The 17303-nt window shown below is 37.1% G+C and overlaps 8 protein-coding genes, 1 long non-coding RNA gene and 1 other non-coding gene across 11 annotated transcripts; 4 read left to right on the plus strand and 6 right to left on the minus strand.

Moving 5' to 3' along the window:
• Positions 1-119: 119 nt before the first annotated feature.
• Positions 120-1022, minus strand: LOC132789353 (rRNA-processing protein FCF1 homolog). Its single transcript, XM_060797322.1, has 2 exons — positions 878-1022; positions 120-818 (listed from the first exon to the last, which is right to left on the minus strand). The coding sequence occupies exons 1-2, from the start codon at positions 878-880 to the stop codon at positions 219-221; spliced, it is 603 nt and encodes a 200-aa protein (XP_060653305.1). The 5' UTR covers positions 881-1022; the 3' UTR covers positions 120-218.
• Positions 1023-1144: 122 nt separating this feature from the next.
• On the plus strand, positions 1145-2066 carry LOC132789382 (uncharacterized). 2 transcript variants are annotated; one of them, XR_009632697.1, is made up of 4 exons: positions 1145-1185; positions 1426-1485; positions 1658-1773; positions 1980-2066. It is a non-coding gene; the product is annotated as an uncharacterized LOC132789382 (long non-coding RNA). The 2 variants fall into 2 exon arrangements; XR_009632698.1 differs by lacking the exon at positions 1145-1185 and adding an exon at positions 1243-1357.
• LOC132783799 (small nucleolar RNA Z5) lies at positions 1232-1348 on the plus strand. The gene has a single exon (XR_009632214.1). It is a non-coding gene; the product is annotated as a small nucleolar RNA Z5 (small nucleolar RNA).
• Positions 2067-2236: 170 nt separating the features above from the next.
• LOC132790753 (mitochondrial DNA helicase) lies at positions 2237-4398 on the plus strand. Its single transcript, XM_060799440.1, has 3 exons — positions 2237-2641; positions 2707-3147; positions 3214-4398. Exons 1-3 carry the CDS (start codon positions 2350-2352, stop codon positions 4311-4313), a joined length of 1833 nt encoding a protein of 610 aa, XP_060655423.1. The 5' UTR covers positions 2237-2349; the 3' UTR covers positions 4314-4398.
• LOC132790778 (cysteine-rich PDZ-binding protein) lies at positions 4315-4848 on the minus strand. Its single transcript, XM_060799473.1, is given in 4 exon segments — positions 4315-4434; positions 4436-4520; positions 4575-4714; positions 4716-4848. Coding segments are annotated over 4 exon segments (294 nt in total). The 5' UTR covers positions 4740-4848; the 3' UTR covers positions 4315-4389.
• Positions 4849-5001: 153 nt separating this feature from the next.
• On the plus strand, positions 5002-5742 carry LOC132790770 (putative RNA polymerase II subunit B1 CTD phosphatase RPAP2 homolog). The gene is made up of 4 exons (XM_060799462.1): positions 5002-5145; positions 5207-5318; positions 5378-5475; positions 5535-5742. Exons 1-4 carry the CDS (start codon positions 5114-5116, stop codon positions 5740-5742), a joined length of 450 nt encoding a protein of 149 aa, XP_060655445.1. The 5' UTR covers positions 5002-5113.
• A 7-nt stretch (positions 5743-5749) lies between these two features.
• LOC132790761 (FK506-binding protein 59) lies at positions 5750-7757 on the minus strand. The gene is made up of 8 exons (XM_060799452.1): positions 7478-7757; positions 7273-7415; positions 7092-7212; positions 6867-7005; positions 6450-6810; positions 6277-6387; positions 6082-6219; positions 5750-6026 (listed from the first exon to the last, which is right to left on the minus strand). The coding sequence occupies exons 1-8, from the start codon at positions 7674-7676 to the stop codon at positions 5913-5915; spliced, it is 1326 nt and encodes a 441-aa protein (XP_060655435.1). The 5' UTR covers positions 7677-7757; the 3' UTR covers positions 5750-5912.
• Positions 7758-8641: 884 nt separating this feature from the next.
• Positions 8642-9273, minus strand: LOC132798162 (transient receptor potential cation channel protein painless-like). Its single transcript, XM_060809917.1, has 3 exons — positions 9125-9273; positions 8857-9061; positions 8642-8718 (listed from the first exon to the last, which is right to left on the minus strand). Exons 1-3 carry the CDS (start codon positions 9260-9262, stop codon positions 8642-8644), a joined length of 420 nt encoding a protein of 139 aa, XP_060665900.1. The 5' UTR covers positions 9263-9273.
• LOC132798414 (transient receptor potential cation channel protein painless-like) lies at positions 9266-10093 on the minus strand. Its single transcript, XM_060810267.1, has one exon. The coding sequence runs from the start codon at positions 10001-10003 to the stop codon at positions 9299-9301; it is 705 nt and encodes a 234-aa protein (XP_060666250.1). The 5' UTR covers positions 10004-10093; the 3' UTR covers positions 9266-9298.
• A 3294-nt stretch (positions 10094-13387) lies between these two features.
• Positions 13388-16789, minus strand: LOC132783592 (transient receptor potential cation channel protein painless-like). Its single transcript, XM_060788854.1, has 3 exons — positions 16525-16789; positions 14143-16167; positions 13388-14079 (listed from the first exon to the last, which is right to left on the minus strand). The coding sequence occupies exons 1-3, from the start codon at positions 16687-16689 to the stop codon at positions 13618-13620; spliced, it is 2652 nt and encodes an 883-aa protein (XP_060644837.1). The 5' UTR covers positions 16690-16789; the 3' UTR covers positions 13388-13617.
• Positions 16790-17303: the final 514 nt, after the last annotated feature.

Below are 17303 nucleotides of genomic sequence, written 5' to 3' on the forward strand. Positions count from 1 at the left end.
TCTTTTTATTTACGTTTCTGCTGTTGATTATGATTCGGTATTGATAAAAATTACTATAAGTCAAGCCAGTTTAACATCCATTAATTTGATCTAAAATTTATTGATACGGATTGAGCAGACGCCTGTAGACGATTTTATAAGAAACAAGATTTGATTTCAGCACTTAACGTATATTTAAAATTATATCAAGTTTACAGTAAAATTAATCTTATATAGAACTAAGCTTTCACGCCGTAAGCCTCCGGCATACGCTCAATGGCGTATTTATGGGCAGCCACATACATAATGGGCACTCCGGGTATCTTGCGTATACGGTTCTTCAGATCCTTATCGTTGGTGGCCACAATATAGCACTTATGCTGACGCACTCGCTCCACCAGGCAATCATCGGCATATGTTCCCTTGTGTAAGCAGGGAAGACGCTCAAATCGTGGATCGGAGATGATGCGCAGGGCTAGCTTGTATTTGTTGCCCAGTTTCTCCAACTCGGCACGCACACAGTCCGATATGTAGGGTATGCACTTGGCATACAAGCAATCCATCATATTTTGCACAATATCCAGTTTGTTTTTGATGCTAAAATTTATGAAATTTGTATCGAGCACAATGTGATAAGGCGGCCCCAGTTGTGTGTTATATTGGAAGAAGAGTGCCGAGCTTTGTTGTGTGGCTTCGTGTACTTTCATTTCATGCGGATCCTTGGCCTTCTTCCGAGTCTTGCGTACTTGCTCCTTAATCCGGGAATCGGTTGGCTTCAACAGACGCTTTAGTTGACCATTGCGCTGCTTTTGTATCTTTTTGGTTTTCTTTTGCTTGCCCTAAAGTATAAACACATAATTTTGAAAATATAAGTTTAAAGCCACATTTAGTTATTTACCATTTTCTAGTACTAAATTTAAAAATAAACAAATGAAGTCCGAATTCAACAACTGCACGTGTTGTATTTTTGTTGCCTCCGCTAACAGCTGTTCACGCAGAGTTGCTCAATTATTGCGATTACCACAATTCCCACTGCAACTCTGCAAAAAGAACGAACGGCTGTTCATACAGAGTTGCTTAAATATATCGATTGCTCGTTGGGCCATGATATACAACCCTGCGGTTATCGAATGGCGGGTTATCAGATCTTTCTTGGTTAACCACGTGCGCCAAAATTCATTTTCCTTCAACATTTCGTGAAAGATGGTAAGTTCTCTCCGCAAATTTTGTTAATTGCTTAAATAATAAATGCCACAAATTGATGAAACTGATGACGAGACTGAATGAACATTTTCTCGCTTTTATATTGTATTTTTCAATATAATTGCGTACAACATTTGTTTAATTAAGATGAATCGGCAATCTGATGGCACAATTAGTAAATACTTTGACCATTCAAATCTAAATTAGGAACGTAATTAACATATTATTTTCTTTGTTTTGCAGGCTTGAACTTGTGACTACGGTTAATGTGCTCGCGCATTAAATTGAAACATAAATTATAAGGTAAGAATCTTAAAAAAAAAATGCTTTAAAAATACAGCATGATGAATTTTTACACAGACCTGTACTGAGTAGACCCATGCGGAAAAATGTAAACTGATGCAAACAATAAAAAAATGCACTGCAAATAGTATATTTTCCAAAATTACTAATGAAACCTTTTATGTTATTTTAGGATTTGTCCTAAAAGCGCCTAAGATGGCTTTCCCGTAATGGAGCCTCTGTGCCTTCAACATAAAGTGAGGTTATGGCAATTACTTTTGATGCATTCTTCGGCATTGAAGTGAAAAGGTAAGATTTTTTTCTAAAGCTACCACGTGTTTAAGTACACCGCCTCAAATGATGAATACCTTTAATTCCTTTTGCGGTTTCCACCAGAAAGCGTTAACGCGCTTAAAGATGGCCAAAGGCGTCTGATCAATATAATTTATAATATAGTACTTGCATTCCTATATTCCCTTATATTTAATAAAAGAATTTCTTCTTTTGTTTTGCAGCATGATGCATTTTGCTGAGTTCGGCACTGCTGTACCATCAATTTAAACTGAATAAATTTGATTGCATAAAAAAAAAAAACATTACTGCATTTATTATTTTGTGTATATTTATTATAAGAGCGAAAAACAAACGACCGCTGTTCATAGACTTGTGTATGTAGGGTTAGGTCGAGCTGTGATTGTATGTAAGCTCATGTACATATACAACGTTATCTCAGTGTGTGATTGTACAAGACAGCCATAAGTATCGGCTAAATATGGGGTGGTAATATTGCTTTGTTCATTTTCAAAAAGTACTCGGTATGAGCGCGTCGAGCATTGGCATACGCCCTGTGTGCGCATAAACGCTGTGGACGAATCACCTTGTGTCATGAGACTCGCCGGTTTAATTAAACAATCGCTATTGCGTGTGAATAAAACCCGATGCCGGCTGTATGCAACAAGTGTGGATAGCGAAGCACTGGCACTTGACACCAGAGAGTATCTAGACTTTAAAAAGCAACTGCGACAACACAATGTATTCAATAAGGATGGATACACGTGCCTGCAATTGGAATGTCGGCTGTGTGAGCGCTACAACAACAATAACCACCAATTTCAGCCGGCTGCAGCATCAACGGCGCGTGCACAGGGTCCACAAGCTTACATAAACAAACGAACGGGTAGAAGCAAATCTGTGAATGTTTTGTGACGTCACAACTCACGCATTTATTTATTTACATATAAGGTGCCTTCATTTGTCCCCAATGCGACGTAAAAACAACATTATCGCAAGCTATCGCCGCATACCAAGCTCCAGCGCCTATTGGTTATCGAAGAGCACCAATTCAAAATATCGATTACACGTCGCGCTTTCCCAATCTTGTTGATGTGACACCTGAAGCATGTGAAGCTCTAGGAATTAAGGGCTTGAAGGAGGCACAGTTGAATGCCATTGGGGCCAAGTATGATGCGGAGCAGCAGCTGCTGCACTTTGAACTGCGCAATGCGGCACAGCATCTGGTGGGCGAAAAGGTGCTTCACCTAGAAGATCGCAGGGAGGAAACACTCCAAGGCAGCAGTTGCTCTGGTCTCTTGTTGCACACGGGTGCTGGCAACAAGAGCAAGGCCGTGCTGGTCAGCAATCTGATCGATTACATTGTGTTGGCCACGCAAAACATCGAGACGCGTAAGTCATTTGCTCCTATATCCATTAGCAACCTAAATTTTTTAAATTTTCACTTTTTACCGACAGATTGCATCATTTGCTTGCCACATGCGTTGCAACAGCTGCCACAGGAATGTCTGCCCGCGTTGGAGCGTTTCAAAGAGTTGGTCTTCTGGCTGCACTACGACAACACACATAGTTGGGATGCAGCACGTGCTTTTGCGCAGAAAATGGATGAGAAGCGTTGTCTGCTCATACGACCCACAGAAACGGAACCGGCGCCACATGTTGCACTGCGCAAACGCCTCAATGTGCGGCACATTTTGGCCAAAGCGACGCCGGTGCGTCACAAATCCATCACAACATTTAGTGCGCTGCGCAACGACATTCTGAGCGAGCTGCAAAATATAGAGAAGGTCAATGGAGTGAAGTGGAAGCGATTTCCCGTGCTCAACAAACTGTTAAAGGGACATCGCAAGGGAGAGCTCACGATACTCACTGGACCTACGGGCAGCGGCAAGACGACGTTCACAAGCGAGTATTCACTTGATCTGGCCATGCAGGGCGTGACCACATTGTGGGGTTCCTTTGAAATTCGCAACACACGTCTCGCAGCTACATTATTGCGTCAATTCGTTGGCTATCCACTCGACGATAAGCTGCAGGAATTTGATCATTGGGCCACCGAGTTTGAGCGACTGCCCATGTATTTTATGACCTTCCATGGGCAGCAGCCACTAAAGCCGGTGCTGGAGGCCATAGAGCATGCTCAATATGTACATGACATTGCTCATGTCATCATCGACAATCTGCAGTTTATGATGGGCGTTTCATCATCACATCGCGGCGATAAGTTTTGGGAACAGGATGCGATTATTGCGGCCTTTCGAGGCTTTGCCACTAAGCACAATGTACACGTTACTCTCGTCATGCATCCACGCAAGGAACGGCAGGAGGATGAGCTGACCACCAGCTCGGTGTTTGGCACAGCGAAGGCAACCCAAGAAGCGGACAATGTGCTGATCATACAGGACAAACGTTTGACAGCAGTGCGTGGCAAGAAGTACCTGCAAGTAGCCAAGAATCGCTATAGTGGAGACTTGGGCATTATGCCGCTGGAGTTCGACAAAGATGCACTGAGTTATGCGAAGCGGAGACGTGACAAGGCGACTCCAAATGACAGTTGACTGTAGTGAGAATCTATATTTAAATTATATAACTAATTTAAGCCTAAAGTGTTGAACAAATTATAGTTTAGTTTGTTTATGTGGAGCTTTGTTTGTAGTTCTTCGTGTTCAATATCTTTTTTGCCACACATGGCACAAATTGCTTTTTTGTAGGAGCAGGCTTGACAATAGTGTGCGCCCATTTGATGCACCTTCTGCCGGCAAATGCTGCAAGTAAACAATAGATTAGATAAGAAGCGTTCTAATGTCTTCAACACTTACCGACAAGGAGCCAAAGTGTTGCCTATGGGGTTAAAACGCTGTTTGGAAGATGACAATGCCTTGTTCTCGTTGATTTTGCGTCCGCCGGCAGCGGCATTGCTTGTCCGCCATGGATTTGGTGCCGATACCTTCGACAACTTGGGACTCGCACTTTTCACAAACCATTTTGTAAGATATATCAAATATTTATATTTGGGTTTGTTTTGTTTCTGCAATTTATTTACATTTGCAGCTGACTGTTATCGCTAGGCAATGCGAACTGCGTGCGTTATCGATATTACACTATCGTATACCAACTCGTTGGTAATAAATATAAAATATGAGGACATTCAACAATTTAGCAGACAGCAATAAATTATGCTCTTATGCTTTCCTTTTTTTGAATTGTTTATTGCAACAAAAACTAATAGCCTACAGCCAGGCTCAACAGCGCGTTTCAGTATCTGCTATCGATTATCACGCGGAATTAATTATCGTTATGAGATTATCGAATCTTGGCGAAGTGCTATCAACATATCTATCTAGCTAATAAACAAAACATGACGACTAATAAAAAGAATGCAGAATTGAGGTGGGTTCTCTAATTAATAACAAATGACTATTATGCCAACTTTCTTCTTTTTTGATTCCAGAGAACAACTAATAGCGGCAGTGATTAAAAAGCGCGCTGCGCTTGCCAGAGCGCATCAGATAGTTGTCACGCTTTTAGAGCCACAAATAGAGGAAGCTGCATTTATTGACATGGTGAGAAAACAAATAAATAACAAAATATATAAAATTAATGGGGAAATTGTTTAACACAGCTGGCTGAAATTGGACCGGAAAACTATGCAGACGTTGTGGAAGAGCGACACATAAACAAGTTATGTGGTTATCCTCTATGTGCAGTTGCAGTCGAAAAGTAAACTAAACATTTGTCGAGTTAATGTTGCAATATTATTAATTTTATATAAATTTTAGAGTAACCACAAAGAAGTACCAAATCTGTGGAATTAAGAATAAAGTGTACGATTTAACGGAGCGTAAAAAGTTCTGCAGTGGTCAATGCTTCAAGGCATCGGAATATATCAAATCACAAATTCCCACATCTCCTTTGTGGCTCCGCGATAAAGAACAGAGACCAAATTTTAAATTATTTCCAATTAAAAATGATCCTACACCACTGTGATTTCGACTTTAAATGCTATATGCTAAGTGACTATTTATTACAATCCATTTTAATGTTTCATTCAGCGAACTTGCCAGGTTTAAACAATGAATTATAATAATAAAAATTGTTGTGTTAAGCAATTAAGTATTGTAAGGAATATCAGCATATGTGCTGGTTTAGTTTTAATTTTAAATCATGATTATATTGTCGCGCTCCAACGTTAAATCAGCTTCACGTTTCGCATCCTCCTCGGACCATTCGCCACACTGATCCAACACATCTGTCTCGCGCGGAGGATCCGTCTGCAAAAAAAGTTGGATATTATAATCGAAACATTGGCAAGTACGTTTTACATACCTCTTTATCGTTGGCAGCCAACTTGGCAAACATATTGGCGTACAACTTCTTTTCCTTGTCCTTGTTCTGCTTGATCTTTTGCTTGCAAATAACAATGTGATTGGCAGCAGCCTTGTTGGTTGGCTCCAGTTCGATGACCTTAAGAACAACAACTCGATTATTAAATGCATTACAAAGACTGTCTTAGTTACTGACTTTCTGGAAATCATCCAAAGCCTCCTCCAACTCATTAATAACCAGGTTGCATTGTCCCCGACGATACAAGGCCTTTACATTGTTCGCATCCAGCTCGAGCACAGCGTTGCACTACAAAAGTCAAGAGGATAATGTAGTAAAAGTATTCGATAAAGTTGGATAGTTGAACGCACCTCCTGCTTGGCTTCAAAGTGATTATTCGATTTCTGATGGCTCAGCGCAATGTTGCTGTGTGTGGCCACCTTCAGAGTCTTGACCTCATCGCTAGTATTATCTTTCAGGCTGGGCAACAGATTCTTGCATTTCGTGTACATCTTAATTGCCAGTTCATAGTTCTCTTTCTTGAAATAGTTTGTACCCTTCTCCTTGTACACTTTAGCCTCGGCAACGCGCTCGTCATCACTCAGTTTCCACTCTTCCAGACCTTTACCACAATCCAGCAGCTTGACAGTATATTCAATGGTCGAGTTTGGTGGTATCTTAAAGGTTTCACTGCCCTTGCTACCAAATGCATATTTTGACTGAATTTTGATTCTGAAAGGAACAAATACATGTAGAACATATAGCTAATAATGAATAGTAAACTATACTTGGATGTTTCGCCTATGTTCATTTTTTCCAGAGCCAGTTCCAGACCTTCGACAATACCGTTGGCGCTACCTTCGCCATAATCAAACTCTACATCGCGTTCCTCAAACACTTTGCCATCGAAGCTGCCAGAAATGTGTGCTGCAAAAAGGCAGATAGACACCCCGGTTAACCACAACAAATGTAGAAATATGTAACCACAATTGGCACTTGATAGCGACACGAACCTTTGACAAAAGCACCATCGCTGGGCGAGCGTTTCTTATCGCTTTGTTCCAGAATGGTTCGCTCAATGCTGCCATCTTGATTTGGACTTAAATCCTCGCCTTTCCACCCCAACATTTCAAGCTGCAATTAAATGGTAATGTTAACTCCGCTTCAAGGATTGCAACACGAAGTCAAACTTACCTCAAAGATGAGAGTGGCATCTGGTGGAATACTTGGTGGGCTGCCAGCAGCGCCATAAGCATAATTCGAAGCACATGTTAGAAAACAACGCTCGCCCACTTTCATGGTAGCGACACCCATATCAAAAGCCTTGATTACATGACCTGCAAATATAGCAATTTATTGCAATATATGCAGTATATATTTTCACTGCTAATTCTCTCACCTTTGCCCAACTCAAATTCAAAGGGTTCATTGCGAGCCACGCTAGAATCGAATTCGGTGCCGTCCACAAGACGGCCGGTATAATGAAGTGAGACTTTGCAGCCGTTGTTTGGCGTGTCCGCGCCAGTTCCCTCCTTCAGGATTTCTTTAAGCACACCGCCATCTCCAGACAGATCGAGTTTCTTTGTTTCTTCCGACATTTTTTCAGTGATATTTGTTACAAAGTCGCTGCAAATTCAACACTAATCTGCCTACTCTGTCGCCTTTCTTGTTCGCACGAAAAACTATCGAAACAACATCGCTTATCGATTATATTAGTTAGTTAGTTTCTTATCGATGTATGAAATTGGTGGCATGGTTGATTGAATACGTTCCTATCGATTACATAGCTTTGCTAACATCCGTATTTTTAAATTCAAATAATTTCACATCATATAATAGAAATAAATGATGTTGGGTTTTCCTATATTTTATAATTCGTAAATTGCACCACAAATTGTTTCATTAAAATCCCATGCCGCAAGGGATACACGTTCCCGCAATTAAAATTTGCAAAGTATCGTTGGTTAACGATTCTAAGGCTAGAGATGAGTTGCCGTACGATAGCTGCTAGTTTCGAATTTGGTCAGTTTTTCGTTTTTCGTTCCTCGTTTTACTTCTTGCAGTGCATATACATATGTACATACATACATACATATAGAAAACTAAATGTGCCGCGAATATAAAAATGAATCCCAATTTGAGTTAAAAAAAACATCTACACACAGAGCAGTGCAGCCACAGGAGGAGTTTCTGCCTACCGCCTCTCGAATGTCAAAGGTTTTTATACATTTTTTTTTACAAATTCAACAAATTTTATAAATTATGCATAAGCAAATGCTTGACGAAATGTACAGCAAAGTACAAATTTTCTTATTTCTTTGTATAAGAGAATAGACGTATGTATTTCTTAAAACTAGGCACGATCCTTTCATATGATTTTATTAAGATTACATGATTTATTAAACACATACATACATATGATAAAGAACTTCGTTACATTAACAGTTAAATTCAGATTCATGTTTTTGAGATTATTTTATTCTCTATTTAGTCTCAGTCTGCTGTTGTTGTAAGCTAATTTGCATGGAGTCCATTTGATTCCCCATCGCAATTTGCAACTGATTTAATTTTTCTTCAAAACCTTCTCTTCTTCCTCATTGGTTTGTTGTTCCTCTTTCGAATTTTTCTCAGCAATTTCGACTACACGTTTGAACGAATTATATTCAAAGTGTTGATGCATTTTGATTAATCCGAAAAACGTTCTCTTTGGGCTAACAAAATCAATAGAATGATAAGTCGTGCCTTTATCGGTGGCATTAGTTTCAATATTACTATTACAGTCTTTTATATTGGCATAGTAAAAAGTCATTTTTAGCGGATAATTAAATTTTCGCATCGTTATATTCTTTAACAAATTATGAGACGGCTTCTTGCAAAGCCTAGTTAATGTAATCCAATACTTTACGATAGACAGCTTCTCATAAGTTTTTACTATATTGATGCGATATATGGCACTACATATTTCCGCTTGGTTTTGAATCAACTGTAAGATTTGAGATTTATAATTAAAGAGATCTACAAATAGTGTAATTATATGCAAACTAACCTGAATGTCGTTCAAGGCCTTCGCGACTAGAAGATTAAATAACGAAATTCCCACGATGATGACAAACACAAATAATAGAAGATATTGCCATAAACTTGTAATATTAGCACTGCTAGCATCGTATTCCCCGGTTGACATTATAAATGACTTCATGACTTCATCAAAATTCATGCTTCAAGTATCCGTGGCATTCGTTGTCTCCGTTGAATTTCCGAATTCTATATGGAAACATACTCCAAATGTAACCACCACCAAAATTAGAATTCCCGATTCGATTACAGTGTTGATCACCGCAAACAGCATCCCAAAAGGTTTCGCCATCCATGCTACGGGCAGCATTATCATATATGAAAATAGCTTGAGACATGCTAATAGCAATACGAATGTCTGAATATGAATCTTGGGTTCGTCTGAAATAATGTATAAGCCTGACATGCCGCCTAGTGAGATATCCAGCCAAAGAGGTGCAACGTCTCGAAAGAGAAGCACGTAACATATAATGCCGACACATGCCATTGAGATTTCAGTACCCGTTGCATCCATTGTGATCAAAGATGTTATAAACATAACGTAACCGAAGATTTGAAAGTAAAAGAATTTCGAAAATGTTTGCCACTTGTGAAACAGAAAAGTCGAAACAATTGGATGGTTAAGTAAATGTCGCAGATTTTTAGATTTCCTAATATAATAGATGGTACTCATGTCATCATAAGAATGTTGAAAATTTAAGTTCGTTTCATTTGGTGGCTGGGAAATATTTGAGAAGTCCATGATAACGTTTTTATCATCCATTTGAATACAAGAGTCCAAATGTTCTTTTAAGGTGTCAGGGTTGATGTTCTTAATGGGCAGCGTTTCGTAGTCGCTCCTAAAGCCCATGTATGCTCCATGAGATAGCAGACTTCTGACTGCCTCATCATTGTACCTCAAAGTTGCAAACCGTAATAGAGGAAGTCCCTTTTCATCTGCAGCACTTTGATATTTAACAGCACTTCTATTTCGACTTCTTTTTTCATCTTGATAACCCACTTAGCTAACTTTACATAATCGACTTGTAGTTTTGGTGTTTTTAGCAACTCTTCTAAGTCATAATCTTCTTCAAAAGACATTGACTTTTTAAGAAATTCATAATTAAAGTCCTTTGATTGTAAACTCAATATTTGACGTAGCACATTTAATGCATTTTTATCGCCCTTCGCGTAGCTCTCCAATATATACATATCGAAATCGTAATCCTTTCGCCTAGATATCATCTCTTCAAGATTGTCTCTTTTAAGTTCTAAATGCTTTTCCATATGGTTAGTTTCCAAATTGTTCCACGCCTCTTTGGCAATTAAATCCGCTGATGTATATCGCTGAAGCAGCATGTAAATTAGCTCATATTTATCATTTGGACTTAACTCAGTGTTCTTCACTAGCATTTTCTAAAGTTAAATGGCTGGCTAAATAGTTGAGTGCCGTTTGGTTTTGGTATTTATGATCTATATCTTTTATAATAGCTTGTCGCTTGGATGTTTCGGATACATTTTTCTGCGGCAATAATCCAATGGATTCCTCAACTTCATCAGCTGAGGAGCGATCGACATTACTATTTTCTACATTTATTTTCACAGAATTGTTGATTGTTTCGGTAGACATATTGTCATTTTTCTTTTTTTTATTAGTCTTGGGACTGACGTCGTCGTGTTTTTCTTGCTCAAAATTAAATAACAGATATAAATTACTGAAATGCAAAGATTCGGCAGCATAGTTTATGCAGCTTTTCCAGTCTCATTATTCACCTAAAATTAGTGAACAAAATTATTATCGGCGACATAACCCTTATAACTTAATAAAAGAAAAATTATTACTCATTGAAACAGAATGAATCACTAATCTAACTGATAAGATGCTGGTATAGTAACATATGTATATATTTATGCTTTAAAACTAAGGCTAACAAAAATATATTAAAATAATAAGTTTTCCAACTATCAGACCATTAGTTTCTAAATTATATTGACAATTCTTTCGCTCAGTTCGTAAAAATAATAAAAAAAATTTGAAGATTGATTAAATATTGTTAACGGCAACAAAAACTTTCCAAGCAAGAAAAATTACTGTAATTGGTTAAATTTCAAAATCTAGCCATGTCCGTCTGTCCGTCCGTCCGTATGAACACCTAGATCTCAGAGACTATAGGAGATAGAGCTATAATTTGTTTTCGACAGCATTTGTTATGTCTGCACGCAGATCAAGTTTGTTTCAAATTCTTGCCACGCCCACTTCCGCCCCCGCAAATGGTATATACAATAATTACTATAGTAGCTATGATTCCTGAAAATTTGGTTGCGATCAGATAAAAATTGTCGAAGTTATTAAAGAAATACTTTTGTATGGGCAATAACGCTTAGTTCCTTTGGCTGACAATCTGGTATTTTGTGTCGTCTATTGTATATTTTGAATGCGGTACTATATCGATATACCACATATACCATTTGGTATATTTTTAGTATTTTTGCAGTATATTCGTTATATTTTGAGAATAATACCGCAAAATAAACTGCTTTTATTCAAAATGGGTAGCGGGTATCTCACAGTCGAGTACACTCGACTGTAGCTTTCTTACTTATTTTAAATTTAAAACGCTACGTCTGCCGACGAAATAAACGCCTGCATCTGACAACAAACATGAGAGTTGCATTGCTTAATAATACATCTGCTGAAGATTTCTCTGAGCAATTGCTGACTATAGGTAATGGTCAAGTACTTGTCGATGAATCTGACGGATTGATATAATTTTTGTAATTTTGTCTCATCGAAAAACGAAATTATTAACAATGTATTTCCAGACATTTCTAACTACAAAAATAATAAATGGTTGAGTGAGCGAGCAATTTTAGCGGCTAAGAATAAATATGAACGACGACCTGAACTATATAATTCAAAATAAGATAAAATAAAAGAAAATAATATATAAAAAATCTATTAACTGCGTCACAAATGAATTCGAAACCCCCAACTATCCAATTGAATTTTTAAACTCCTTCTAAATTTACGCCTTAAGGTTGGTTAATGTTATTTACGCGACGATACTGAATGGAAAATTCAGTGGTGTCGAAGTTCTCATTCCGATGATTCCGATGATCCCAACCGATTTGCCGTCTTGAAAGTTTGTGGTTTGAATCTAGAATCCCATCGTCAATTTATATGTGATATGTTCACGGGTCGTAAGACCATTTGCGTTGTTTGGTTTTGCGCCTGATAAGAAACCAAAATATGTCGTGTAACGTAAAGTACTTAAGTAAAGAGCAACATATTTACTGAAATGCCGAAACCATAACAAATGATTAATGTACTTCATTTTTTTTTTGAAAAAAATTAATTAATTCGATTTAATTAATTCCGCCTTTAAGGCGGAACGGAGTTTGCCGGGTCAGCTAGTTTCTATATAGTTCATAGCAATTTGTAGATTATCTATTTATTTGATTATCTTCTTTATAATTATAAAGCTGTTGCTCTATTTATTGACTAGTTTGCTGGTCCTTGCTTGAATGTTTCTCAGAAATTTCGAGTGTACCTTGGAGTGAATTGTAGTCAACATAATAATTCGTCTTAATGTTTTTTGTTACATTTATTTCATTATTTGTATTGAGTACGCCAATAATTATGTACGTTGTTTTAACTCCAGCTCTTTTCCAAGCATAGTTTTAGGAATCGCGTTGACAACAATTTTCTTAAATGTTTTTTAAAGCACTGACTTCCACTTTATTTGAAGTTTTCGCAAAATTTGTGTAATTGTCCGCATCTATATAAGACTTCATTTCGATTTATACAATATTCGATATCCCTTTTTTAGATTCAAAGGGATATATTTATTTTATGTTAAGTTCCAACTACACCAACCGACTTGAAATAATGTAGCATATTTTGTAGGTCGATTTTTTTTTTTTGCTGCCACGATTATAGTTTTTAAACTATGGTATACTTTTCAGTATTTTTCAGTTACTGGATTTTTATCCAAGTGAGCAAAAGGAAGGCACTCATTTGACTACAATGGGAGGAAAAGCAAGGCTAAGCTATAAAATATTAACTACTGCTTTCAGTGTATGGTCGTGAGTCAGAACAAGGAATTTAATTAGAATAATTTTGGATTTTTTTTTATACGTTTTTGTATAAGTTTTGGCAGATTTATTTCTTAAGAATACTTGATAATAACGAAAGTTTCTTATCGATGAATCCAACGAGCTTAAATGGTAGATTAAATTAAATACACACTTTTGATAAATTGGTAATATATATTAACAGAATTAACAAATGATATTCAAATTATATATGTTTTTTAAATTACATTCTTTGTAAGATGGTTTCAAAACGCTTAAATTATTGCTTAATAATCTCAGTTTGTTGTTGCTGCAAACTAATTTGCATGTAGGTCAATTGTTGCTTCATCACACTTTGAAACTCATCTATTTTTTTTTTTTTTGGAAATCTTCTCTACAATTATTCAGTCACTACTCAATTTCTTGACTAGTTTGCGGATCCCTGCTCGAATTTTTCTCAGCAATTTCGACTGCACGTTTGAGCAACTTGTAGTCAATGTCATTAGTTTTAAATGAATCGAAAATCGATTTTTTAAGGCTAGCGATATCTGGTTTACGGCCAAGCGAAGAATCTGGTGAGACACGATCAGTCTTGTTGTTTTGTGAACAATTACTATTCTTTGCACTATCGGCTGCATTAGCTTCATTAACAATATTACTCTTATTTCTATTCTTATAGTAAACAGTCGATATTTTTAGAGGATAGTTGTATTGACGTATCGTAATCTGTCTTAAAGAATTATCGGACGGCCTTTTGAAAAGTTTAAACTGATCCAATATATTCCAGAACTGTGCGTAAAGTAAGACTTCACAGGTGTTCAGAACATTGATGCGATTTATGGCGCTAAAAATCTCCGCTTGATTCTGAATTAACTGTAAAAAACAAAATTTGTGTAATATGAGATCTAAAAATAATTAAATTATTTGCAAACTAACCTGAATGTCGTTCAATGCTTTCGCCACGAGCAGATTAAATAACGAAATTCCCACGATGATGACAAACACAAATAATAGAAGATATTGCCATAGACTTGTAATTTTAATATTACCAGCATCGTACTCTCCAGTTGCCATTATCGTTGACTTCATCAGTGCCGAAGCGAAGGTGTCAAAATCGAAGCTTATAGAGTCCGTTTCATTAGCTGACTTCACTTGCGTCCCATTTCCGTTTTGAATGTAGAAGCATAATCCGAATAGAAACACCACCAATATAAGAATCCCCAATTTGAATACAGTGTTGATAACCATGAATAGCATACGAAAAGGTTTCGATATCCACGTGATGGGTATCAAACTCATGTGAGAAAATAGCCTGAAACATGAAGCTAGCACTGCGAATGTCTCGAAATTTCGAGATGTCCACCATGGACAGCATACAATTATTGAAAGGATGATAACTAAGATATCCAGGCCATTGACGAAAAATTCACGGAAGTAGTGCACAGGTGAAATATTATACTGGACCACCTCATGAATAGCGAGGTAAATGATGAAGGGCAAACAGACGTATGAGAGTGAACGATAATCCGATACAATAAGTGTGGTTAGAAGTATTATAAAAATTAAGTATATGGCGAAATGAGTGTAAAAGAATTTGGAATACTTTTGCCATTTGTGTACCAGAATAGTCGACACTATTGGATGGTTAAGTAAATGGCGTAGATTTCTCGATTTCTTGATATAAGCGATGGTCGACATATCATTGTAACGTAGTTGGGGATTTGTATTGGGTCCGTTTGGTGGATGGCAAATATTTGTAAAGTCCATGGTTATATTGCTATCATTCGATTTGACAGCATCCATTTGAATGCAGTAGTCCAAATGCTCTTCAATGACCTCAGGTCGGATGTTCTTGATCGGCAGCACTTTGTAGTCGTTCCTCATGCCCATGTATGCTCCATGACGTAGCAGCTCTCTGACCGCCACTTCGTTGCGCTTCAAAGCTGCATAACTTAATAGAGGACGTCCCTCTTCATCCGCAGCACTAGCGAGGCCATCTCTTCTCTTTAGCAGTATTTGCAATAGTTCTACATGTTTTATGTGTTCCTCTTTTTTGTCGAATTCTGAAGGCATCTTTTCAATAAAGTCCTTAGCGAGTTCCACATAATCGATTTGCAGATTGGGTGTATTTAGCAACTCTTGAAAGACTTCTTTGCCATAAGACTTACACATAAGAGAGAAATCAATATCGTTTCTTGAGATTGTACCCAATATTTGTTGCAGCATCTTCATGGCATTTACGTCGCCTCGATTGGCGTATCTTTCCAATAGATTTTTTATATAGTTACCTTGCAGTGAATTGCTTCTACTATAAACATCCGATAGTCGTCGTTTCAAATAGAGGCCTTTACCTATTTGTTGATTTGTAGATATCATATCTTCAAGATTCTTTCGCTTAGATATCATATCTTCAAGATTGTCCCTTTTAAGTTCTGAATGCTTTTTCATATGGTTAGTTTTCAAATAGTTCCACGCCTCTTTGGCAATTGAATCTGCTGTTGTATATCGCTGAAGTAGCATGTAAATTAGCTCGTATTTATCATTTGGACTCAACTCAGTGTTCTTCATCACGTAGCTCAACGGTACTTCCCCGGAATTATCCATTGCATTCACTGCGGCGCCATTTCGAAGCAAGAGTTCCATGCACTCACGATCTTCACCAGCAGTTTTTGAAGTTAAATGGCTGGCTAAATTGTTGAGTGCCGTTTGGTTTTTGTATTTATGATCTATTTCTTTTATATGTTCAGAGTTAACAGTTTCTCCTTTGGGTATATCAGGCAAAATTTGCAGAGGGCATGATTCATCCGCTGAAGGGGAATATTCGTTAAGATTTTCTATATTTATTTTCACAGATTTGTCCTTCTTGCCCATCATATTAAAATAAATTAATAGGAATAGATTAATAAAATGCCTTGATTCAGCAGCATAGTTTATGGCAGCTTTACCAGTATCATAATTCACCTAAAAAAAAATATTTCAGATCAGTATATAAAATCGCTCTTTGTTCAAAAAGAAATTAATACATATACATACATAAAAACTATTTATGGATTTGTTATCATACAAAATATAATACAATAAAAACAAAACAATCAATGACTAATCTAAAATACATATGTATATGTTAAGAGTCTCGTAGTAAGAGATAAGGGGCTGTCCATATATATATATATACGTAGTCACGTTTTCTGCGATGTTTAACCCCTCAAACATAATCATTTCCTTGACCCCGACCCCTAAGTGATTACGTAATATATGGACAGCCCCTAAGCATATGTTATGTATTTCATTGTATTAAATTCTGCGATTAGTACTTACATAGTTTTTATTACAGCCCTTTTCTAAGCATAATTTTAGGAATCGTGAACGTTGCGGCGTTGATAGCAATTTTTCATAAACATTTGTTAATTCGCTGGCATCTTTCACGTTCTTAATGGCGTTCTCAAAATCCGTGTAATTATCAACTTCTATATAATTCTCCATTTTAAATTAGTTAATATTATTTTCTTCTGTATCCAATTTATATTAATTTAACAAACTACTTCAACAGCAAAATAACTATACAACTGGCCAATGCGACTGACTCTTGTGAAATTGTATAGTAACATATATTTAGAAGGTGGACTTATCGATCTGCTACGATCGATATATTTCAGTATTTTTTGAGTTACACGCTTATTAAGGTGAGATGAAACTGAAATCACCACACTAAAATGTGATAAACAAGCGCGCCAAATTCTGAATGCTGATTAATACTTGATTTTGAGAAATGTGTAGATGATATAAAAAGAATTAAAATAGTATATTTTAAAATTTAACTTATGGTCACGCTGGTTGGATGCTAGCAAAAGCACATTTTAATCTCGCGACTCGCAAGAGCGAAAGATAATGTTGTTGACGCTCTACGTTCCAAAATGTTGCTCGAAGCCGAGAGAGAAATGCTGGTACCCAGCCTTAGGTGCATACCCTAAATATGTTAACAGATGAATTATTTTCCTTATTCTGAAGTCCAGTTTCTTCTCAATCTGCTTAAACTTTGTGTAAGAGCTCTACATGCTTTGCATACGTTTTAATTTGTCTTAATCTTTATAGAGAGC

The sequence above is a fragment of the Drosophila nasuta genome, chromosome 2L (assembly GCF_023558535.2).
Source record: "Drosophila nasuta strain 15112-1781.00 chromosome 2L, ASM2355853v1, whole genome shotgun sequence".
NCBI lineage: Eukaryota > Metazoa > Arthropoda > Insecta > Diptera > Drosophilidae > Drosophila > Drosophila nasuta.